Genomic DNA, 24,552 nt, shown 5'->3' with positions numbered 1-24,552 from the left:
TTTCAACTGCTGGTAACAATCACTTAAAAAAATTGAAAATGGCACGAAACAACGTGAAAGATTGGAAAAGTGGCACGAAAAAAATTTGAATTTTTTTTTTGGCCTTCATCTAGGATATTTATTTCCGCGGATTTGTAAGATGTATGAAGGTTGGATCTTTTTGTTCAAAAAGGATATGATTTAAGAATTAAAATATTTCCTTTTTCCAAAGAGTTGTTTTGTATCAAAAGGCTTTTGTCAAAAAGGCTAAGAAAAAAATCATGAATAACTGAAAAAATATGTTCAGCTAAATAAAAAATTCCATGGTGGTCATGATGTTGATGTTGCTGTTTCATTCGGCTAAATATAAAGTTTGAATTTGTGCTAGAAGTTTTATGCCTCTTTGCTTAAAACCATTGTCACGTCAGTTTTTTTGGAGGTTCTCGAATTGAAAATTTTGTATATTAAGCGTAATAATTTGAAAAGTTTCTAATGCAAAGAAAACATTTTGTTGATGTCATTCGGATTGGAGAAACGCTTTCTGCTTTGAATCTGTCTAAATTATTTTTTATTGAGTGTCAATGAACAAACTGAAGAAGCTTATTTCGAAAAAATTGAAATTGTTTGACGCTTAAGTTGATTTTTTTTTGCCGTTCGAGTCTTGATTTTTTATAGTGCAGCTCATTTCCTTTGCTAAAACGAATAAAAAGAAGGCCAAGTTCAAATTCAAACAAGTCTAAAGACCACAAAAAAACGATCGATTTCTAGCTTCAGAAGTGGACTGTAATTTTTGAAAATCAGGTTTTTCTAAAAACCATTGACCGTAGTGAAGTTTCTTATTTAGTCGTGACGAAGTTCATGATCAAATTTCATTTTTTTGCGGTTTGATATGTCGTTTTTTTTGAAATTCTTCACTTTTCCTATTTTAAAAGGAAGGCGATCTCCACTATCAATCAGCAAAAGTGTAAAGGTTACTAAAACGTGATCGACTACAAATTTCAAAAATAGATTTTAATATGAAGATCGCCCAGTGGAATGAAAGACTTACCTTCCGATCCTGATTCCTCAATTGGGTTAGTTTAACAGAAAGAAATACATTTAAAATAGACCTAGGACCGTATCTTATTTGATAGTTCGAAAGCTTTTTTTTGTTTTTTACATTCGTGACACTTTGTTTGCATTCGTGACTATTTTATTTAGTTGGTACGCTAGAATTTTTCTGCTTCGTTTCTTATGCTCACAGTCACGTTAGTTTCATTGGACGTAATTGACTTGAAATTTTTGTATGTAGAGCGGAAGACTTCAGAAAATTTGAACATTCTTAATGCTAAAAAATCAATTCAGTGATGTAATTTGAATTGGAGCAACGCTTTTAGCAATTTTTTTTACATTGGTCTAATTTCAGGTTTATCGAGTGTCACTGAACAAACTGAAGAAACTTGTTTAGGCCCTGTGTTTTTGTTAAAGTTTTTTCTAGAGGCAAAATTCCCTAAATTAGTTCACGCTTATGTTTGATTTTTTTTAGCTATTCTGCTTTTTTGTATGTATATTGTCACGTAAGTTTTATGCCTCTTTGCTTAAAAGATTGTCACGTAAGTTTTGTTGGAGGTTTTCGAATTGAAAATTTTGTATGTTAAGCGGAATAATTTGAAAAGTTTTTAATGCAAAGAAAACATTTTGTCGATGTGATTCGGATTGGAGAAACGCTTTCTGCTTTGAATCTGTCTAAATTATTTGGCAATGTTTCAAAATGAAAGTTGAATTTTCATGGTTTCTTAGCGTTCAATGATTTTTTTCCAACTGTTTATGGATTTAATTTTCTTGCATTTTTGGACACTTCCAATTGTCTATTACTTATGTTTTGATGTTAGGCTCAACTTCAACTGCTCATAACGCTCACTGAACAAAAATTGAAAATGGCACGAAAAATCTTGATCATTTAAATTTGGCCTTCATCTAGAACGTTCATTTTCGCGGATTTGTAAGATGTATGAAGGTTGGATCTTTTTGTTCAAAAGGGATATGATTTGAGAAATAAAATATTTCCTTTTTCCAAAGAGTTGTTTTGTATCAAAAGGCTTTTGTCAAAAAGGCTAAGAAAAAAATCATGAGTAATTGAAAAAATATGTTCAGCTAAATAAAAAATTCCATGGTGGTCATGATGTTGATGTTGCTGTTTCATTTGGCTAAATATAAAGTTTGAATTTGTGCTAGAAGTATTATGCCTTTTTGCTTAAACGATTGTCACGTAAGTTATATTGGAGGTTCTCGAATTGAAATTTTTGTATGTTAAGCGGAATAATTTGAAAAGTTTCTAATGCAAAGAAAACATTTTGTCGATGTGATTCGGATTGGAGAAACGCTTTCTGCTTTGAATCTGTCTAAATGATTTTTTATTGAGTGTCAGTTTACAAACTGAAGAAGCTTAATCAGGTCCTGTGTTTTTTGTTAAAGTTTTTCTTCAGGAAAAATTGAAATTTTTTGACGCTCAAATCTGATTTTTTTGCCGTTCAAGTTTTGATTTTTTTAAAATCAATTCCTTTGCTAAAACGAATAAAAAGACGGCCAACTTCAAATTTAAACCAGTCTAAAGACCACAAAAAAAGATCAATTTCTAGCTTGAAAAGTGGACTTTAATTTTTGAAAATCAGTTTTTTTCTAAAAAGCATTGACCGTAGTGAGGTTTCTTCTTTAATTGTGACGAAGTTCATGATCAAATTTCATTTTTTTTTGCGGTTTTTTGATGTCGTTTTTTTTGAAATTCTTCACTTTTCCTATTTTAAAAGGAAGGCGATCTCCACTTTCAATCAGCAAAAGTGTAAAGGTTACTAAAACATGATCGACTACAAATTTCAAAAGTAGATTTTATTATGAAGATCGCCCAGTGGAATGAAAGACTTACCTTCCGATCCTGATTCCTCAATTGGGTTAGCTTTAACAGAAAGAAATAATTTTAAATTAGACCTAGGACCGTACTTTATTTGATAGTTCGAAAATTTTTTTTGTTTTTTTTTACATTCGTGACACTTTTTTTGCATTCGTGACTATTTTATTTAGTTGGTATGCTAGAATTTTTCTGCTTCGTTTCTTATGCATACAGTCACGTTAGTTTCATTGGACGTAATTGGCTTGAAATTTTTTTATGTATAGCAAAAAACTTCAGAAAATTTGAACATTCTTAATGCTAAAAAATCAATTCGGTGATGTAATTTGAATTGGAGCAACGCGTTTTGCAATTTTTTTTACATCGGTCTAATTTCAGGTTTATCGAGTGTCACTGAACAAACTGAAGAAACTTGTTTAGGCCCTGTGTTTTTGTTAAAGTTTTTTCTACAGGCAAATTTCCCTAAATTAGTTCACGCTTATGTTTGATTTTTTTTGCTATTCTACTTTTGATTTCTTTTAGGTTCAGCTCAATTCCTTTGTTCAGAAATTGAATAGAAGGCCAACTTCAATATCAAACAAGTCTAAAATTCTGAAAGAAGTGATCGATTTCTAGTTTCGGAAGTAGAATCTATTTTAGAAGATATTATAAATTTATTGAACGTAATGATAATTCTTATTTGGTGATTTTTTTTGTTTTTAATTCAGGAGAAGTCTTTTTATTTTCATTCTCAAAAATTAAGTTTGTTTTGGGGCTTGATCAGTGATTTATTTTGAAATTCACTACCTTTCTTATGTTGAAAGAAAGGCAATCTCCACTATCGATCAGAAAAAGTGTAAAAGACATGCAAAACGTGATCGGCTGTTTTGAAAATGAAGATTTCCTCCGGAATAAAAAACTTGATTTTTCATCCAGATTTTTAAGTGGGTGACTTTTAACAGAAAATTGTCAATCATAAAATGTTTTTGAAATGCAGAGAGCCCTTTTGCGGTATATTTTTTAGGTTTAGAAAGATGTTTTTCTTCGCGGTCATGACTCGTTTCCAACTGTGTATTGGCAATGTTTCAAAATGAAAGTTGAATTTTTATGGTTTCTTAGCGTTCAATGATTTTTTTCCAACTGTTTATGGATTTAGTTTTCTTGCATTTTTTAACACTTCCAATTGTCTATTACTTGTGTTTTGATGTTAGGCTCAATTTCAACTGCTCATAACGCTCACTGAACAAAAAATTGAAAATGGCACGAAAAAACCTTGATCATTTAATTTTGGCCTTCATCTAGAACGTTCATTTTCGCGGATTTGTAAGATGTATGAAGATTGGATCGTTTTGTCCAAAAGGGATATGATTTAAAGCTTAAAATTTCTTATTTTTTCTAATAGCTGTTTTATGTCAAGAGGCTTGTGTCAAAAAGGCTAGGAAGAAGAAAAAATTATGGATAACAGAAAAAATTGTTCAGCTAAATGAAAAATTCCATGGTGGTCATGTTGTTGATGTTGTTGGTTCATTCGACTAAATATAAAATTTGAATTCGTGCTAAAATTTTCTGCCTCGTTTTTTAAAGCCATTGTCACGTAAGTTTTATTGGACTTATTTGGATTGAACTTTTTATAGATTTAGCGGAAGCTTTCTGAAAATTTGAACGTTTTAATGGTAAAAAAAATCAATTTGTTGATGTAAGTTGGATTGGAGCATCAATTTCTGCAAATTTTATTTTACATCGGTCTAAATTCATATTTATTGTGTGTCAATGAACAAACTGAATAAACTTTTTTAGGTACTATGTTTTTGTTAAATTTTTTTTTACAGAAAGAATTCCTTAAACTAGTTCACGCTCAAGTTTGATTTTTTGCTGTTTGACTTTTAATCTCTTAGGTTCAAGTCATTCCCTTTGTTCAGAAAACGAATAGAAGGCCAACTTCAATATCAAACAAGTCTAAAAGTCTGAAAGAAATGATCGATTTCAAGTTTCGGAAGTGGAATTTATTTTTAAAGGCCAGTATATTATAAATTTATTGAACGTAATGATAATTTTTGTTTGGTGATTTTTTTTGTTTTTAATTCAGGAGAAACCTTTTCTTTTTCATTCTCAAAAATTGAGTTTGCTTTGGGGTTTGATCTGTGATTGATTTCGAAGTTCATTAGCTTTCTATGTTGAAAGGAAGACAATCTTCACGATCGATGTCTAAAGAGTACAGGGCATGCAAGAAGTGATCGACTGTGTTTTGAAAACTTGAAGATTTCCCACCGGAATAAAAAACATACTTTGTCATCAAGATTTCTAATTGGTGGACTTTTAACAGAAAAGTGTCAATCATAAAAACTTTTTGATATGCAAAGAGCCCTATGGCCGTATAGTTTTTAAATTTCGAAAGTTTTTTTGTTTCTTACTGTTCAATGACTTTTTTCCAACTGTCTACGGAATTAGTTTTCTGCGTTTTAGAATTTTTTGACACTTCGAACTCTCCTCTCTCTGTTACTCATGTTTTGAAGTTCTATTCAATTTCAGTTGCTCATTACGCTCAAAAAAAAATTGAAAATGGCACAAAAACGTGAAAAAAAATCGAAAAATTGCACGCAACAACGTTAATGGCTTATTTTGGCCTTCATCCAGAAGATTTCTTTACGTGGATTGATATGGTGTAATTTACGCGGATTTATATGCTAAGATAAGGTGACAAAAGATTAATTTGGCTAAATTTTAATGGATAAGAGAAAAAATTGTTCAGTTGAGTAAAAACTTCCGTGGTTGTTATGATGTTGATGGTGTTGCTTCGCTCGACTTGATATAACCCTTGATATTAGGTTAGCATTTTTCGTCTTTTTTCTTAAGGTTCTTGCCACGTAAATTTCAATGGACGTAATTGGATTGAAATTTTTGTGGAAGATTTGAAAATGTTTCTAATGCTAAAAAATCAGTTCATCACTTTGATTCGGATCAGAGCGACGCTTTTTGCGAATTTTACATTGGTCTAATTTTTTGTTTATCCTGTTTTTTGGTAATGTTTTTTTTTCAGGAAAATGTCGTTAAATTTGTTCACGCTCAGTATTTTTTTTTTGCCGTTCAACTTTTGATTTTTTTAAAGTTCAGTTCATTTTCTTTGTTCGAAAGAATAATAAGAATGCCAATTTCAATATCGAACAAGTCTAAAAGTCACGAAAAAAGTAATAAATTTTTAGTTTTTCATGTGAATTTCAATTTTTGAAAGTCAGTGTTTTCAAAAGTCAATGAACGTAGTGAAAACTTTTATTTGGTCGCGTTTTTTTTGTAAAAATCTTAGTTCGTTTATTGTCAAATTTGAAATTTTTGCGGCTTGAGTTTTGATTTCTTTTGAGTTTTACGGCCTTTTCTATGTTAAAAGTAAGACAATCTCTACTATCGATCAGCAAAAGTGTAAAGTATCAAGGTTATTGCAGCGACAAACGGTTGAATACTAAGGAGTGAATTAATGAGATTTGAGTGATAATTCCAGTAGCAAATCAGATCAAATAAATATGGTAAATCACCCGCACAAAGTTGCTCGAACCAATGACTAAAGGTCGTGTTTCACCAGCTAATTTTAACAAAAATCGGGAAGAGATCTTTCAGTTTGAACTGAATAAGAAAGATCAATTCCAGTTCAGTTAGGAAAAATCACCAATACCCCGCCTTTCAAATTAGGTGGTTCCTTGTAGAATGTCTCGGAAAAATGCAGTTTTGCACTTTCCCAAGTTTTTCGTCAATGCGCCTGCAGGCATGTTTGCTGTTGGTAAAAAGGTTAATGTCACCTTCTTCTGTTCAACTAACTCTCGAAGGAAGTGTAGTTTTATGGCAAAATGCTTCGTCTTGCCGTGGTTCATTGAGTGTTTACTAAGGGCAATACAAGCTTGGTTATCAACGAAAACTTCTAAAAGCCTATTACAAAATATGCCTAAGTCGCTAAGAATGCCCTGTAAATGAATTCCTTCCTTTACTGTTTCGACCACAGCATTGTGTTCTGCTTCGGCTGTTGAAGTTGATACACAACGCTGAAGTCTGCTAGACCAACTGATTACACCTGAGTTGTCACTGAGTTTAAAACAATATCCTGAGATACTTCTCCTATTGTCTATATTTCCAGCCCAGTCCGCATCCGAATAGCTAACAAGATTCAAGGCCTTATCCCTCCTGTATACTAAAGGTAAACTTTTCGTTCTTAGCAGATATCTAAGACAATTTTTTCCGGCTTTCCACTGCTTTTAACCTGGGTTTTCCACAAAAGAACTTAAAAGATTTGCTTCAAAGCAAATGTCGGGTCTACTTGATAAAGCTAGGCAATTTAGACAACCAACAAGTCCTCGATAATCACACTTTTTCATAATTTCTTGTTCTATGCTACCTTCTAAAGGACAATCTTCTTTTGTCAATTTTTCGTTTTCACCAATAGGGGTAGTTATCGGCTTTGCTTCGATCATCCTAAACCTTGATATCATTTTTTCAACATATTTCTTTTGACTTATCCCAATTTCGTTTCCTGAGTAATCAATTTTCATTCCTAAGAACCATTTAAGATCACTTATCTCGCTTATCTCAAATTTTTCGGAGATATTTCTTTCAAACCAGCTACAGAAATTTTTGTCTGCTCCACAAACCACTATATCATCGACCCACAAGCAAATTAAACCTTCTATCTCTCCCTCAATCCTCCTAACAAACAAGCACTCATCAAAAACTGAATTTTCAAAACCTAATTCCTCAAGATAGCTTTTTAGAAACCTATGCCAGTTTCTACCGGACTGCTTCAGTCCATAAAGACTTTTCTTCAGAAGACAAACTAAGGGTTTTCCTTCTTCATCAAACTTCTCGAACCCTTCAGGTTGCTTCATAAGAATTTCTTCATCTTGTTTGGCATTCAAGTATGCAGTTTTAATGTCTAACTGTCTCAACTGATACCTATTTTGAACTGCTAAGCTCAGGACTATTCTTATGGTCGACATCTTGGCTGTAGGCGAATACGTTTCGTGAAAATCCCTTCCCTCAGCTTGGCTAAAACCTTTAGCAACAAACCTAGCCTTAAACCTGGAAATTTCACCATTAGGTCCGTACTTCAAAGCAAAATGCCATCTGCTGCCTATAGGCTTCTCTCCTCTTTTTCTAACTAGTTCCCAAACTTTGATTTTCTCTAATGAATCAAACTCTTTTTTCATGGCTTCTTGCCAGTCAGGGTCTGCTAAAGCTTCCTTAGCACTTTTCGGTATATTTTCGAGAACTTCTCCAAAAAATACTACATCACCTACTCTTTCTCCTTCGTCACTTTCTATCTTTTTCTCAAAGTAGAACTTAGATTCGTCAAAACTAACGTTTCTAGACTTTTGCACTTTGAGTTTTCCTTCACTCTCAATTCCTATCAGATAAGCTTTACTATTTTCCGATGTCCCTAAAAAAATTTCCCTTCTAGACTTTTTGTCTAGTTTTTTCCGAAACTGTTTTTCCACAAAACTATACGCTACACACCCAAAAAATTAAGATTGGGTTTTTCTCCATACATTGACTCGTAGGGTGTTTTCCCTATAGCAGAATGAAAGCACATATTTTTGAGATTAGCAGCCATATTAAGATCATAATGCCAATAAGTTTTCGATAAATTCGCATCAAAAATCATGCAGCGTGCCATTGGAGTAATTGTTCCCCACAACCTTTCTATCTTTCCGTTCTCTTGAGGTGTATAAGGAGCCGATGATTCAATTCTTATTTTTTGTTTCCTACAAATTCGCCTAAAATCTTGACCAATGTACTCTCCTGCGCCGTCTGAAACTAAAGTCTGAGGGATTCCTATGTCTGCAATGAACCTTTCCAACTTTTCTGTTGCCTCATCTCTCGTCTTCATGAAATAAATTTTCAGATATCTAGAAAAGTTTTCCACAAAACCTATAGCATATATATGTCCATCCTCAGCTAGCGGGTCGATAGGACCTAAAATAACTGTGTGAACAAAATCTAGTGTCCTGGTTGCCCTGGTATAAGAATCTTTCGGGACTGGCTTCTTTTTTGCTCTATTCAACTCACAAGTTTCACAATTCTCAATTTCAAAATCACTAATCTTCATGCCTTCAACATGTTGCTCCAAATGACTTATATTTTTGTAGTTATTATGACCCATCCTGCAATGCCACTGTTTCAATGTGCTTACTACATAACACTCGTCTTTTCCTACAAAAGTGTCTCATAAAAAAAGACCACTTTCCTCTCTTAATGGGTAAACTGATCCATTTCCCTGGCGAACAAACGAGCTTACACCAAAAACAACTTCTGCTCCTGCTTTCTTCATTTTTGATACACTCAGCAAATTTCTTGAGTTTTCAGGAACGTACAAAGTATTCTTCAGCTCAATCATCTTAAACTCGCCTTTCTCATCTTTCACTTTGAATCTAACTTCACCTTTCCCTAAAATTTTTGATTCAGAGAAATTTGCATTGCTAACCGATCCTTTGAAGTTCTGATCTAAACTAACAAACATGTCTCGATCCTTAATCATATTACTGGTAGCTCCAGAGTCTACAACTAAGTCCTCGCGCGGAGACACTCCACTCAGAAAACTACAATGAGCATCTGTTTCAGCTACTAGGTTCTGCTGTTCTCGTTTAGTCCTACTAATGAACTTTTTCTTTGCTTGGCAATATTTTGCAATTTGTCCAAACTCCTTGCACTCATAACACTGAATTTTTCGAACTCTATCTTCACTATCTCGTCTGCTGCTTAAGTTTTCTCTGCATTGTTTCGACACATGTCCTCTTATATGACACTTGAAACAAACTCTGTTCTCGCTCTTAAAAGCATGCTCTTTTTCGATTACTTGTCTCTCGCTATCAAAATTCACTAAATCTCTTTTCAACTCATCTAAACTTTTCTCATCTCTACTAAACTTAGCTATAGTAGAAAAAGTTTCAAATTGTTTTGGAAGTCCTTTCAAATTAATTGAAATTAACATTTTTTCACTCACTCCTTCGTTCACTTGTTCTAAGTTATACTGAATCTCCTCTGCTCTAGTCAAATAATCTATCACTGTTTCATTACTATTCTTTTTCAAAGTTGTAAGTTCGGAGATTAGTTTTTGCAGCCTGGGTCTTCCAAAGCTCTTAAACCTTTTCCGTAAAACATCCCAAGCTTTGCTACCATTGCCTTTATAAGGTCTTAAAAACTAAAATGATTTTTTATCTAGAGACTGCACAAGTTCGTACCAGATATGCAACTGTTTTTCTTCAAAAATCTCTTTGCCTTTATCTATCGCAGCTTGTTTTTGATCACTGCTCGCATTCGGTCTTAAACTTGGCATAAAATTTCTATAATCAACTGTCTCATCTAAAATCTTGTTTAACTTCAAGTGAAAAATTCGTGCCTCGAATTGCTCTTCAAAGTAGGAAAAATCTTCTTCTTTTCCCGAAAAAAACTATCCTATCAGTTTTCGACAATTCTTTTCTAATCCAAGTTCTTATTTTCGACTTAATTCTCACACAAAAAGATTATCTCCAATCCAAAACTCAAAAAAAAATTATGTAGTGCCCTGGGTAAAATTCAATGACCCCGTTTTCTCTTACATCAAAATCATACTCTATAAACATCAATATCGCCAGCTTATATAACTATGCAAGTATATTTGATTACCTAAATCTGATTTGGAACCCAACGGAGTGCGTACTGAATAACACATCAGCGACTTAGCAAAGCTAAGGTCCCTCCTCAGATTTCATACTAGGTAATATATATATATATATATATATATATATATATATATATATATATATATATATATATATATTAGCAAAATAGAAATTCGTCTTTTTATTCTGGGGTATCAGTTTCTTTTTCTTTTAATTGCAATGTATTCATTGGATTGAGTTTGTGTCGGATTTGAGCAACTGCGTACGAACAAATTTATCCTTCCGCAAAAATTGAGTATAAATCAGCAACTTTTACAAATAAAACATGAAATTTATCAGTTTGTTTCAGTTTTATTTCACTATCAATAGTGTAGCGCTTCTTCCACTGCTGTGCTCACTCAGTGCCCCTTCGTGCAGCTTTTGACCGTCTTCTCCTCTTCTCTGTTGTGTTTCCCTGCATCTATCGTCAGAGTTGTCTATCTCTAGAAGTTGTGTCTATCTCTTCTATCTTTGCACTTCTCTGTCTGAACAATCGTCTATCTCCAAGTAGTTTTGGCCTGCTTCTCTCGCAGTTGTCTAACTGATCAGTTGTATATTTCAAGTTGTGATTTTCACTGTCACAACTCCACTGCAAATCTCAGCTTTTTTCCTTATTCGTTTGAACAAACAGTCAATCTTGACTCCTGACTTCTCACTCGTGATTGGGCATCTGGGCCCATAACCTATCAAGATTATTACAGCGACAAACGGTTGATTACTAAGGAGTGAATCAATGAGATTTGAGTGATAATTCCAGTAGCAAATCAGATCAAATATATATGGTAAATCATCCGCACAAAGTTGCTCGAACCAATGACTAAAGGTCGTGTTTCACCAGCTAATTTTAACAAAAATCGGGAAGTGATTTTTCAGTTTGAACTGAATAAGAAAGATCAATTCCAGTTCAGTTAGGAAAAATCACCAATATAAAGTTCATGAGAAATGTGATCGACAATACGTTTTGAAAAGGGATTTTAATATGAAGATTTCCAAACGGAATGAAAAGCTTTTTTTTGATCTAGGTTTCTCAATTTGGTTAAATTTTTACAAAAAAGTGTCAGTCATGATTATTTTTTGAAATTCAGAGAGCCCTATGGCCGTATGTTTTTTTCCTTTGAAGTCCGAACGATTTTTTCCTGTTTGCATTTGTGACTCTTTTCCAACTGTATGTTGGCAATGTTTCAATTTGGAAGTTGAAGTTTTTTTCTAAATGACAGGTTAGTATTTTTTGTTTTTGCAGCATTCAATGAATCTTTTGAATGTTTGTTTGAAAGTAAGTGTTCTGCGTTGTGTTTTTGAGTGTTGGGCGTGTGTGTGTCGAATTGTGTATGTGTGCCAGTCTGAGTGTGTGTGTGTGTGTAATTGCGTGCGTGCATGTATGTAGTATGTAGTATCATACTCACACACGCACAAACACCACATACTCACAGACGCACGCACACTGGTACGCACACACAAACAATCACACACGCTCACAAACACACACGCACGCTCACGCAAACCCACACAATTAGTTTTGGTAAGTGTGTGGGTTTGCGTGAGCGTGCGTGTGTCTTTGTGAGCGTGTGTGATTTTTTAGTGTGTGCGTACCAGTGTGCGTGCGTCTGTGAGTGTGCGTGCGTCTTTGTGCGCGTGTGTGAGTGTGATGTGTGGGCATGTGTGAGTGTGTTTGTGTGTTAGAGTGTGCGTATGTGTTTGTGTGGTGTGTATATGCGTAGGTGAAGGTGGCACTTATCTCTTCAATTTAATTCGGAAATTGATCTTAAGCTCTAGTTTGAGCTAAAAAGAGGATGAGAAGTTATTTGAATTAGAGGCAATAATTTTCAATTAATTAAGTTTTTTTGTACGGCGAGTGATTCAAATTCTTCCTGTGCGTTTGTGTGGGTGCTATGAAGGCGTTTGTGAATATGCGTGTGGGTGAGTTCGTGTGTGTGTCTTTTTATGAGAGCGAGTGTGTGTGTAAAAGTTTATGAGTGCGTGTGTTTGTGTGTGTGTGTATGTGTGCGTGCGTTTTTGTGTGTGCATTTGGGTTTGTTTGTAATTGTGTTTGTTTGTGCGAGTGTGTTTTCGTGAGTCTGTGAGCATGTGCAATTTTGTGGTGAGTGTTTGCGTGCATGTGTGCATGTGTGACTGTGTGAGAATGAGTGCGTCTGTTTGTGAGTGTGTGTGTGTGTTTGTGTGCGTTTGTGTTTGTTTGTGTGCGTTTGTGTGTGTTCGAATTTGAGTGTGATTGTGTGTGTGCGTGTGTGCATGTTTGTGTGCGTTTGTGTGTGTTCGAATGTGAGTGTGATTGTGTAAGCGTGCGTGCGTTTGTATGTATGTTGTTTCGGTGTGTACGTGTGTAGATGGGATGGCACTTATGTCTTGGATTTGTTTCCGAGTTTGACCCAAAAGCTCCCGTTTAAGTTAAAGAGAGTGTAAAAGTAGTTTAAAATGTGTGGCGAGTGTGGCGAGTGATTCAACTTCTATCTGTAAGTGCGTGTGCTGTGTATTTAAGAATATGTGAGTGTGTGAGTAAAGTGTCTGTGTTTGTGTTTGTGAATGCTTGTGTGCGTGAGTTTGCAGGGTGTGTGCTTGTATGTGTGTTTAAACGTATGTGTGTGTGCGCGTAATTTTGTGCGTGTGTCTCTCTGTGTGTGAGAAAGAGTGTTTGCATGTCTGTTTTATGTAAGTTTGGGGTTGTGTGTGTGCGTGGGTGCTTGTCTGTTTGTGTGCGTAGTTGAGTTTGTATGTGTTTGTGTGTTTTGTGGCGTGCGTGTGTGTTCGTGGGTATGTGTTATGTGTAGTAGTGTGGCACTTATCTCCTCGGTATAATTTTGAAATTGATGTAAAGGCTCCAGTTTGAAAAAAAATAGAGGTTAAAAAATAAGTTAAATTAGAGGCAATAATTTTCAAGCAATTAAGCCTTTTTGTACGGCGAGTGATTGAAAATTTTTCTGTGTGTATGTGCATGAGTGCTATGAAGGCGTTTCTGAATTTGTGTGTGAGTGAGTTTTTGTGTTTTTTTGTGAGTGTGAGTGTGTGTGTGTGTAAGTATATGTAAGTGCGTGTATTTGTGTGTGTTTGTGCAAGTGTACGTGCGTTTGTGCGTGCCTTTGTTTGGGTGTGCGTTTGCGTTTGTTTGTAAAAGTGTTTTAATGTGAGCGTGGATGTGTATTTTTGTGCGTGTGTTTGCGTTAGTGTGTGTGCATGTGTGGCTGTGTGGTGCATGCTTGAGTACATGCGTGTGTGACTGTGTGAGAGTGTGTATGTCTGTTTGTGAGTGTGTGTGTTTTTTTTGTGTTTTTGCGTGTGTGCGTGCGTGTGTTTGTATGCATTTGTGTTTCTTTGTAAGTGTGTGTGTGTGTTGTGCGTGATTGTGTATTTGTGTGCGTGTGTTTGTGTGAGTGTTTGTGCGTGTGTGATTGTGTGGTCCGTGTTTGCGTGCCTCCGTTTGTTGCTGTGTCATAAAGTGCGTGCGTGTATTTGTTTGTAAGTGTGTAAATGCGTGTGATTGTCTGTGTGTGAGTATGATTATGTATGCGTGCGTGCGTGCCTTTATTTGTATGTGAGATTGGAGTGAACGTGTGTTGACGAGATGACACCCTATTGTGTTCGATTAATGTAAGAGTTTTACCCAAAAGCTCCAGTTTAAGTTAAAGAGAGGGTAAAGTGAATTCAAATAGAAGAATTCAGTTCTTTTTTTTTTGTTTGGCGAGTGACTCAAGTTCTATCTGTATATGCTTGTGCTTTGTGTTTAAGAAATTGTGAGTGCATGAAAAAATGTGTGCGTGTGCGCGTGTGTGTTTGTAAGTGTGTGTGTTTGCGTTAGTGTGTGTGCATGTGTGGTTGTGTGGTGCATGCTTGAGTACATTCGTGTGTGACTGTGTGAGAGTGTGTATGTCTGTTTGTGAGTGTGTGTGTTTTTGTGTGTGTTTTTGCGTGTGTGCGTGAGTGTGTTTGTATGCATTTGTGTTTCTTTGTAAATGTGTGAGTAGGTTTTGTGCGTGGTTGTGTGTTTGTGTGCGTGTGTTTGTGTGAGTGTTTGTGCGTGTGTGATTGTGTGGTGCATGAAGCGTGCGTGCGTGTGTGACTGTGTGAGAGTGTGTATGTCTGTTTGTGAGTGTGTGCGTGTTTTTGTGTGTGTTTTTGCGTGTGTGCGTGAGTGTGTTTGTATGCATTTTTGTTTCTTTGTAAGTGTGTGTGTTTGTGTTTTGTGCGTGGTTGTGTGTTTGTGTGAGTTTTTGTAGGTGTGTGATTGTGTAATGCGTGTTTGCGTGCATTCGTTTGTGGCTGTGTGATAGAGTGCGTGCGTGTTTTTTTTGTAAGTGTGTAAATTCGTGTGATTTTGAGTGAGCGTGTGTGTGTTCGTGTGTGTGAGTATGATTATGTACGAGTGTGTGCGTGCCTTTGTGTGTGTGTGCGTTTGTGTTTGTTTGTAAATGTGTTTTTTTTTGTGAGCATGAATGTGTATTTGTGTGCGTGTGTTTGCGTTAGTGTGTGTGCATGTGTGATTGTGTGGTGCTTGTAGCGTGCGTGCGTGTGTGACTGTGTGAGAGTGTGTATGTCTATTTGTGAATGTGTGTGTGTTTTGTGTGTGTGTTTTTGTGCATGTTTTTGCGTGTGTGCGTGCGTGTGTTCATTTGTGTGAGTATGATTATGTATGCTGTGCGTGCGTGCCTTTATTGTATGTGTGATTGGTGTGAGCGTGTGTCGATTGGATGGCACTAATGTATTCGATTAATGTAAGAGTTTGACCCAAAAGCTCCAGTTTAAGTTGAAGAGAGGGTAAAATGAATTAAAATAGAGGAATCAAGTTCTTTTTTTTGTTTGGCGAGTGACTCAAATTCTATCTGTATGTGCGTTTGCTTTGTGTTTAAGAATATGTGAGTGCGTGAGTAAAAAGGTGAGTATGTGCGTGTGTGTTTGTAAGTGTGTGTGTCTGCATAATTGTATGGGTGTTTGCCTTTATTTGCAAGAGTGTGATTGTGCGTGTGTGTGTGTGTGTGCCTGCGTGTGTGTGTGTGTGCCTGTGTGTTTAATTAAGTTCGGGTGAGTGTGTTTGTGTGCTTATGAGTGTGTGAGAATTTTTGCTTGTGTTTTTTGTGAGTGTGAGTATGTGTGTATGAGTGTATGTGAGTGCGTGTATTTGTGTGTGTTTGTGCAAATGTACGTGCATGTGTGCGTGCTTTTTTTGTGTGTGTGTGCGTGTGTGCGTTTGCGTTTGTTTGTTAATGTGTTTTTTTATGAGCGTGGGAGTGCAATTGTGTGCGTGTGTTTGCGTTAGTGTGTGTGCTTGTGTGATTGTGTGGTGCATGTTTGCGTGCGTGCGTGTGTGACTGTGTGAGAGTGTGTATGTCTGTTTCCGAATGTGTGTGTGTTTTTGTGTGTATTTTTGCGTGTGTGCGTGAGTGTGTTTGTATGCATTTTTGTTTCTTTGTAGGTGTGTGTGTTTGTGTTTTGTGCGTGGTTGTGTGTTTGTGTGCGTGTGTTTGTGTGAGTTTTGTGCGTGTGTGGTTGTGTGATGCATATTTTTTGTGCGTTCGTTTGTGGCTGTGTGATGGAGTGCGTGTGTGTTTTTTGTAAGTGTGAAAATTCGTGTGATTGTGAGTTTGCGTGTCTGTTTTTGTGTGTGTGAGTATGATTATGTACGCGTCTGTGCGTGCTTTTGTGTGTGTGTGCGTTTGTGTTTGTTTGTAAATGTGTTTTTTTTGTGAGCGTTGATGTGTATTTGTGTGCGTGTGTTTGCGTTAGTGTGTGTGCATGTGTGATTGTGTGGTGCTTGTAGCGTGCGTGCGTGTGTGACTGTGTGAGAGTGTGTATGTCTGTTTGTGAGTGTGTGTGTGTTTTTGCGTGTGAGCGTGAGTGTGTTTAAATGCATTTGTGTTTCTTTATAAATGTGTGTGTAGGTTTTGTGCGTGGTTGTGTGTTTGTGTGCGTGTGTTTGTGAGAGTGTTTGTGCTTGTGTGATTGTGTGATGCGTGTATGCGTGCTTTCGTTTGTGGCTGTGTGATGGAGTGCGCGCGTGTGATTGTCTGTAAGTGTGTAAATGCTGTATTTGTGAGTGTGCGTGTGTGTGTGTGTGTGTTCGTGTGTGTGAGTGTGACTATGTATGCGTGTGAGCGTGCCTTTATTTGTATGTGTCATTGTTGTGAACGTGTGTTGATTGGATGGCACTAAGGTGTTCGATTAAGGTAAGAGTTTTACCCAAAAGCTCCAGTTTAAGTTAAAGAGAGGGTAAAGTGAATTCCAATAGAGTAATAAAGTTCTTTTTTTTTGCTTGGCGAGTGACTCAAGTTCTATCTGTACGTGCTTGTGCTTTGTGTTTAGGAATTTGTGAGTGCGTGAGTAAAGGTTTGTGTGTGCGCGTGTGTGTTTTTAAGCTTATGTGTCTGCATATTTGTATGAGTGTTTGCCTTTATTTGCAAGAGTGTGTTTGTGCAAGTGTACGTGCGTGTGTGCGTGCCTCTTTTTGTGTGTGTGTGCGTTTGTGTTTGTTTGTTAATGTGTTTTTTGTGAGCGCGGAAGTGTATTTGTGTGCGTGGGTTTGCGTTAGTGTGTGCTTGTGTGATTGTGTGGTGCATGTTTGCGTGCGTGCGTGTGTGACTGTGTGAGAGTGCGTATGTCTGTTTGTGAACGTGTGTGTGTTTTTGTGTGTGCTTTTGAGTGTGTGCGTGAGTGTAATTGCATGCATTTTTGTTTCTTTGTAAGTGTGAGTGTTTGTGTTTTGTGCGTGGTTATGTGTTTGCGTGCGTTCGTTTGTGGCTGTGCAATAGAGTGCGTGCGTGTGTTTTTTTTATAAGTGTGTAAATTCGAGTTGTGATTGTGAGTGTGCGTGTGTGTGTTCGTGCGTGTGAGTATGATTATGTACGCGTGTGTGCGTGCCTTTGTGTGTGTGTGCGTTTGTGTTTGTTTGTGAACGTGTTTTTTTTGTGAGCGTGGATGTGTATTTGTGTGCGTGTGTTTGCGTTAGCGTGTGTGCATGTGTGATAGTGTGGTGCATGTTTGCGTGCGTGCGTGTGTGACTGTGTGAGAGTGTGTATTTATGTTTTTGAGTGTGTGTGTGTGTTTTGTGTGTGTTTTCATGTGTGTTTTTGCGTGTGTGCGTGAGTGTGTTTGTATGCATTTGTGTTTCTTTGTATATGTGTGTGTAGGTTTTGTTCGTGGTTGTGTGTTTGTGTTTGTGTGTATGTGTGAGTGTTTGTGCGTGTGTGATTGTGTGATGCGTGTTTGCGTGCTTTCATTTGTGGATGTGTGGTGGAGTGCGTGCGTGTGTTTGTTTGTAAGTGTGTAAATGCGTGTGATTGTGAGTGTGCGTGTGTGTGTTCGTGTGTGTGAGTATGATTTTTTACGCGTCTGTGCGTGCCTTTGTGTGTGTGCATTTGTATTTGTTTGTAAATGTGATTTTTTTTGTGAGCGTGGATGTGTTTTTGTGTGCGTGTGTTTGCGTTAGCGTGTGTGCATGTGTGATTGTGTGGTGCATGTTTGCGTGCGTGCGTGTGTGACTGTGTGAGAGTGTGTATTTATGTTTTTGAGTGTGTGTGTGTGTGTTTTGTGTGTGTTTTCATGTGTGTTTTTGCGTGTGTGCGTGAGAGTGTTTGTATGCATTTGTGTTTCTTTGTATATGTGTGTGTAGGTTTTGTTCGTGGTTGTGTGTTTGTGTTTGTGTGTATGTGTGAGTGTTTGTGCGTGTGTGATTGTGTGATGCGTGTTTGCGTGCTTTCATTTGTGGATGTGTGGTGGAGTGCGTGCGTGTGTTTGTTTGTAAGTGTGTAAATGCGTGTGATTGTGAGTGTGCGTGTGTGTGTTCGTGTGTGTGAGTATGATTTTTTACGCGTCTGTGCGTGCCTTTGTGTGTGTGCATTTGTATTTGTTTGTAAATGTGATTTTTTTTGTGAGCGTGGATGTGTTTTTGTGTGCGTGTGTTTGCGTTAGTGTATGTGCATGTGTGATTGTGTGGTGCATGTTTGCGTGCTTTCGTTTGTGGCTGTGTGATGGAGTGCGTGCGTGTGTTTGTTTGTAAATATGTAAATTCGTGTGATTGTGAGTGTGCTTGTGTGTGTTTGTATGCATTTGTGTTTCTTTGTAAGTGTTTGTAGTTTTTTGCGTGGTTGTGTGTTTGTGTGCGTGTGTTTGTGTGAGTGTTTGTGAGTGTGTGACTGTGTGAGAGTGTGTATGTCTGTTTGTGAGTGTGTGTGTGTTTTGTGTTTGTGTTTTTGTGTATGTTTTTGCGTGTGTGCGTGAGTGTGTTTGTATGCAATTGTGTTTCTTTGTAAATGTGTGTGCAGGTTTCCTGCGTGGCTGTGTGTTTGTGTGCGTGCGTTTGTGTGAGTGTTTGTGCGTGTGTGATTGTGTGATGCGTGTTTGCGTGCTTTTGTTTGTGGCTGTGTGATGGAGTGCGTGCGTGTGTTTGTTTGTAAGTATGTAAATGCGTGTGATTGTGAGTGTTCGTGTGTGTGTTCGTGTGTGAGAGTATGATTATGTATGCGTGCGTGCGTGCCTTTATTTGTATGTGTGATTGGTGTGAACATGGGTTGACTGGATGGCATTAATGTGTTCGATTAATGTAAGAGTTTGACCTAAAAGCTCCAGTTTAAGTTGAAGAGAGGTTAAAGCGAATTAAAATTGAGGAATCAAGTTCTTTTTTTTGTTCGGCGAGTGACTCAAATTCTATCTGTGTGTGCGTCTGCTTTGTGTTTGAGAATATGTGAGTGCGTGAGTAAATGTGTGTGTGCGCGCGTGTGTTTGTAATTGTGTGTGTGCACACTTGTATGGGTGTGTGCCTTTATTTGCTAGTGTGTGATTGTGCGTGTGTGTGCCTGTGTGTTTAATTAAGTGCGGGTGAGTATGTTTGTGTGTGTGTGTGCTGTGTGTGAGAACTTTTTTTTGTGAGTGTGAGTGTGAGTGTGTGTGTGAGTGTTTGTGAGTGCGTATAATTGTGTGTGTTTGTGCAAAGGTACGTGCGTGTGTGCGTGCCTATGTGTGTGTGCGTTTTTGTTTGTTTGTAAAAGTGATTTTTTGTGAGCGTGCTTTTGTGTTTGTGTGCGTGTGTTTGTGTGAGTGTTTGTGCGTGTGTGATTATGTGGAGCGTGTTTGTGGCTGTGTGATGGAGTGCATGCGTGTGCTTGTTTGTAAGTGTGTAATTGCGTGTGATTGTCAGTGTGCTTGTGTGTCTTCGTGTGTGTGAGTATGATTATGTATGCGTGCGTTCGTGCCTTTATTTGTATGTGTGATTCGTGTGAACGTGTGTTGATGAGATGGCATTAATGTGTTCAATTAATGTAAGAGATTGACCCAAAAGCTCCAGTTTAAGTTAAAGAGAGAGCGAGTTAAGGTAATTAAAATAGAGGAATATAATTCTTTTTTTTTGATTGGCGAGTGACTCAAGTTTTATATGTAAGTGCGTGTGCTTTGCGTTTAAGAATATGTGAGTGCGTGAGTAAATGTGTGTGTGTGTGCGCAAGTATGTTTGTAAGTGTGTGGGTGCATATTTGTATGGGTGTGTGCCTTTATTGTTAGTGTGAGATACTGCGCGTGTGTGTGTGCCTGCGTGTGTGTGTGTGTGCCTGCGTGTTTAATTAAGTTCGGGTGAGTGTCTTTGTGTGTGTGTATATGCTTATGTGTGTTTGAGAATTTTTGCTTCTGTTTTTTTGTGAGTGTGAGTATGTGTGTGTGAGTGTTTGTGAGTGCGTGTATTTGTGTGTGTGTTTGTGCAAGTGTACGTGCATGTTGCGTTTTTTTTGTGAGTGTGAGTATTTTGTGAGTGTGAGTGTGAGTGTTTTTTTTGTGAGTGTGAGTATGTGTGTGTGAGTGTTTGTGAGTGCGTGTATTTGTGTGTGTGTTTGTGCAAGTGTACGTGCATGTGTGCGTGTGTGACTTTGTAGTGCGTGTTTGCGTGCGTTTGTTTGTGGCTGTGTGATGGATTGCGTGCGTGTGCTTGTTTGTAAGTGTGTGTTTGCGCGTAATTGTGAGTGTGCGTGTGTTTTTGTGTGTGTTTGTGCGTGTGTGATTGTGTGGTCCGTGTTTGCGTGCCTCCGTTTGTTGCTGTGTCATAAAGTGCGTGCGTGTATTTGTTTGTAAGTGTGTAAATGCGTGTGATTGTCAGTGTGCCTGAGCGTTTTCGTGTGTGTGAGTATGATTATGTATGCGTGCGTGCGTGCCTTTCTTCTTATGTGTTATTGGTGTGAACGTGTGTTGATGGGATGGCACTAATTTGTTCGATTAATGTAAGAGTTTGACCCAAAAGCTTCAGTTTAAGTTAAAGAGAGGGTAGATTGATTTAAAATAGAGGAAGAAGGTTCTTTTCTTTGTTTGGCGAGGGAATCAAGTTCTATATGTATGTGCGTGTGCTTTGTGTTTAAGAAAACGTGAGTGCGTGAGTAAATGTGTTTTTGTGCGCGTGTGCATATTTGTATGGGTGTGTGCCTTTATTTTCAAGTGTGTGATTGTGCGTGTGTGTGTGTGCCTGCGTGTGTAATTAAGTTCGGGTGAATGTGTTTGTGCGTGTTTATGTGTGTGTGTGCTAGTTTGTGGCGCGTGTGCATGTGTGTGCGTGCGGGTGTGTGCGTGCGTGCGTGTGATTGTGTTCAGGTGTGTGCGTGTGTGTGTAATTGAGTATGTGCGTGTGTGTGGACGGGTGTTTGAGTTCGTATGCGAGCAAAATTTTGTGTGTGCGTATGTGTGTGTTAGTTAGTGTGTTCATGTGTGTGTGTTTATGTGTATGTGTGTCGGTGTGCGTGGGTGTCTGAGTGTGTTGGATGTTTGTGCATGGGTGTGTGTGTGTGCTGGTTTGTGTGTGGGTGTGTCTGTGTTAGTGTGTGCGTGTGCTTATTTGTTAGTGTGTGTGTATTTGTTATTTGGTGAATGTGTTTGTGCGTGTGTGTCTGTGTGTGCGCTTGTGCGTGTGCGTGTGTGTGTGTGTGTGCCTCTGTGTGCCTGTGTATGTGCGCGTTTGAGTTTGTGTATACGTGTGTATGTGCGTGTGTGTTTGTGTTCCCGTGTGTGCGTGTGTGTGTAATTGAGTGCGTGCGTGTTTGAGTTTGTATGTGTTCGTGCGTGCGAAAGGCGAAAGTTTGTGTGTGTGTGCGTGTGTTGGTAAGTGTGTTAGTGTGTGTGTGTGTGTGCGTGATTGTGTTTGTTTGTGTGTATTTGTGTGTGGGTGTGCCGGTGTGTGTGCGTGCCTGAGTGTGTGTTGTATGTGTATGTGTGTGTGTGTTTGTGTGTTGTATGCGTATGCACATGTGTGTTTGTGTGTGGTGGTTTGTGTGTGGGTGTGTCTGTGTTAGTGTGTGCGTTCGCTTATTTGTTAGTGTGTGTGTATTTGTTAGTGTGTGAATATGTGTGCGTGTGTGTTTGTGCGTGTGCGTGTGCGTGTGCGTGTGCTTGTGCGTGTGTGAGTGAGAGAGTGTGTGAATTGTGTGCATGTGTGTGCCTGTTTGTGCGTGTGTGTGTGTGTGTGCACATGCCAGTTTGTGTGTTCGTGTGTATGCGCGTGTGTTTGTGTTCGTGTGTGTTCATGTGTGTGTAGTTGAGTGTTTGCATGTGAGTTTGTATGTGTTCATGCGTGCGAAAGTTTGTTTGTGCGGGTGTGTTTTAGTATGTGTGTTAATGTGTGTGTTGTGTGTTTGTGGTTGTGTGCGTCATTATGTGTGTTTGCCGGTGTGTGTGCGTGTCCGAGTGCGTGCCTCAGTGCGTTCTGTATGCGTGTGTATGTATGTGTTTTTGCGTTGGTTTGTGTGTGTGTGAGTGTGGGTGTGTGTGTGTGTGTGTGAGTGCTTGTGTTTGTTTGTGTTCGTTTGCGCGTGTTTGTGTGTGTGCGTGCGTGTATATGTATGAGTGTGGTGTGTATGGTTGTGGATGGGGGTGGCACTAATCTCTTCAAATTTGCTTTGAATTTGACCTAAAAGCTCCAGTTTAAGTTAGTTGAAATACAGAACAAACTGAACCTTTGTTTGCTCGATCTTGTTTTTGTTTGATTGAGCTGAGACATGAGAAGAATACATAATTTTTGTCGAAACTTCGACCATAATTGTGTATTTTTCACCTGTCTCAGCAAATATCTCTGCTATTATCAGATAATTTTTATAGCCTCGGCTGATTTTGTCAATTATTCGATTCTCTGAACTGCACTGTCTTTGATTTTGAACGACACTGCACAAAATTTTTTGACGTCGAAGGCGGCAGAAATTATCTAAATAGAAATAAGATATTCAAAAAATGCCGCATTCTACTAAAAAATTGAAGCTCAAACCCACGGTCTTCTAAAAACGCATTCGTGTTATTAAATGTTAGGCATTAACGCAAGAAAAAAGACGCTGGAAATTGTTTTGAGTTATGCATTAGGTTAATTAGAGGCAGTCAGAGTTTTTGCTCCAGTTACGGGAATTAACGCGACACAAATATATTAGCAACGGATGTAGCTTGTTTGAAAAAAAAAGGTGGTTTGTTTGAATAATTAGTCATTTTCAGGTTGTTCGAATTGATTTTTTCCGAGCTCTCCATTAAAGAATTTGCCAAAAAAATTTGCGTCATTGGTAAAATTGTGGAACAAAAAAAAGCAAAATAAATGAAGTTTTCTGCCTTTTTTACAACACTTTAAACAACTAGCACGATTCCTCTTCAAAATTTTCTATTTATTGGCGCCAAAGACACGACGGATGGGCAAAAACGACGTGGAAGGTGCTTATGACGTGGAAGGCGCCCTTGGCGTCTGTAGAAATGTGTATGTCTCGGTTGTGCAAAAATGATTTCGTAAAACAGTACCAAAGGGGGGTGGTGAGGGGGTGAAATTCCTGAAGGAGTGGCGTCTGTCCTCCTAAACCCGCCTTTTTTTTTTATCAGACGTACATTTTCACGGTAATTAAATGGACAACTGAAGAGACGCGCAGACAATACAGACAAAAAACTGCCAAATAAATAAAAACTTTGTAGGAAAAAAAATGCCAAAGCTCATAAATAATTTGGGAGTTTTAGATATATAAAATGTATAGCCAAATACGATATAACAAAAAATTCCTCCCACAATAAATATATGTAAGCTTTTTCCGCACCATCTGAGAACAGATGTTCCGAGGTATTATTAATTATATAACAACCAATTATTAGTTGATACTCGTTCGGATATTTTTCACGCTTTTCTGAAATGGCATTTGGTCAGATGATTTTAGTAAAACTTTTAGTTTTTATTTTGGTTGAGTCTATGGTTCTATGCTTCTATACAGCAACAATTGCGAGCAGGTAAGGTTTTTGAGCGATTATCGCAGAAACTTAAGAATCATTCAGCTATGAGGAATACGAAAACCAGGGAAGCTCATGAAATTAGTGTAAGGACATTACCTGTCTTTGTAAAGTAATGACGTCCATAAATATTATTTTCAGTTTATCACATCAATTGATCTGAAATACAACAAACATGAGGAATTCGACACCCTGATAACCCAAAGAGCCCCCTTTGTACTATTTTGAGATATCCATTTTTGGCTGAAGGACCCTAAAATTTTTCTAAATGCGCCTATGGCGCCAGTATATACTAACTTTGAAGGGGAGCGCGAGCCGAAAAAACGCAATTTTTCAGTCAAATTTTTTCGAAAAGTTCCTGAAAACACCCTTTTAGCTCAGAAAATCAATTTTGGTCGGCCTAAAAAAAATCGACAATTTTTTTTTTGAAAATTCGCCCCCCCCCTCGAGAAGATCCTAGATCCGCCCCTGCATCTATGACTTATCTTTGATCATAAGTTAAAAGAAACATAGCCGGCTGAGCAAAAAAAACCCGGCCACAAAAAAAAACCACTTGCAAAAACTTTCTTAGTTTTCAAATTGAGTCGTTTTTGTTCGTGTTCTGATGATAAAGTGTGAAGCAATGCCTGAAACGTTATCAAAATGATAAGTATGTTCGACCCACAGCAGTATAATCGAAAACGACAGTTTTCCTTGAAAAATGAAACGAATAATTTAATGATAACGCCACCCAAAGACATTCTTGTTGTCAAGAACTAATACAAAAAAAATTCTAGAAACGGTTTTGACTTGTAGTTTATGTGAAAGTTGGAATTTTTG

The 24,552-nt window shown here is 37.7% G+C and overlaps 2 protein-coding genes across 3 annotated transcripts in view; one reads left to right on the top strand and one right to left on the bottom strand.

Moving 5' to 3' along the window:
• The window catches only part of LOC134851053 (malate dehydrogenase, mitochondrial-like), a 340,885-nt gene that overhangs the window by 262,857 nt on the left and 53,476 nt on the right, over positions 1 to 24,552 (bottom strand). The gene's annotated exons all lie outside the window — the stretch shown is intronic.
• LOC134852025 (keratin-associated protein 4-6-like) lies at positions 11,847 to 22,024 on the top strand. Its single transcript, XM_063868303.1, has 8 exons — positions 11,847 to 11,894; positions 12,098 to 12,177; positions 13,016 to 13,084; positions 15,379 to 15,403; positions 16,286 to 16,358; positions 16,828 to 16,851; positions 21,024 to 21,185; positions 21,825 to 22,024. Exons 1-8 carry the CDS (start codon positions 11,847 to 11,849, stop codon positions 22,022 to 22,024), a joined length of 681 nt encoding a protein of 226 aa, XP_063724373.1.

The sequence above is a fragment of the Symsagittifera roscoffensis genome, chromosome 7 (genome assembly GCF_963678635.1).
Source record: "Symsagittifera roscoffensis chromosome 7, txSymRosc1.1, whole genome shotgun sequence".
Lineage (NCBI taxonomy): Eukaryota > Metazoa > Xenacoelomorpha > Acoela > Convolutidae > Symsagittifera > Symsagittifera roscoffensis.
This window is presented reverse-complemented; position numbering and strand designations above follow the sequence as displayed.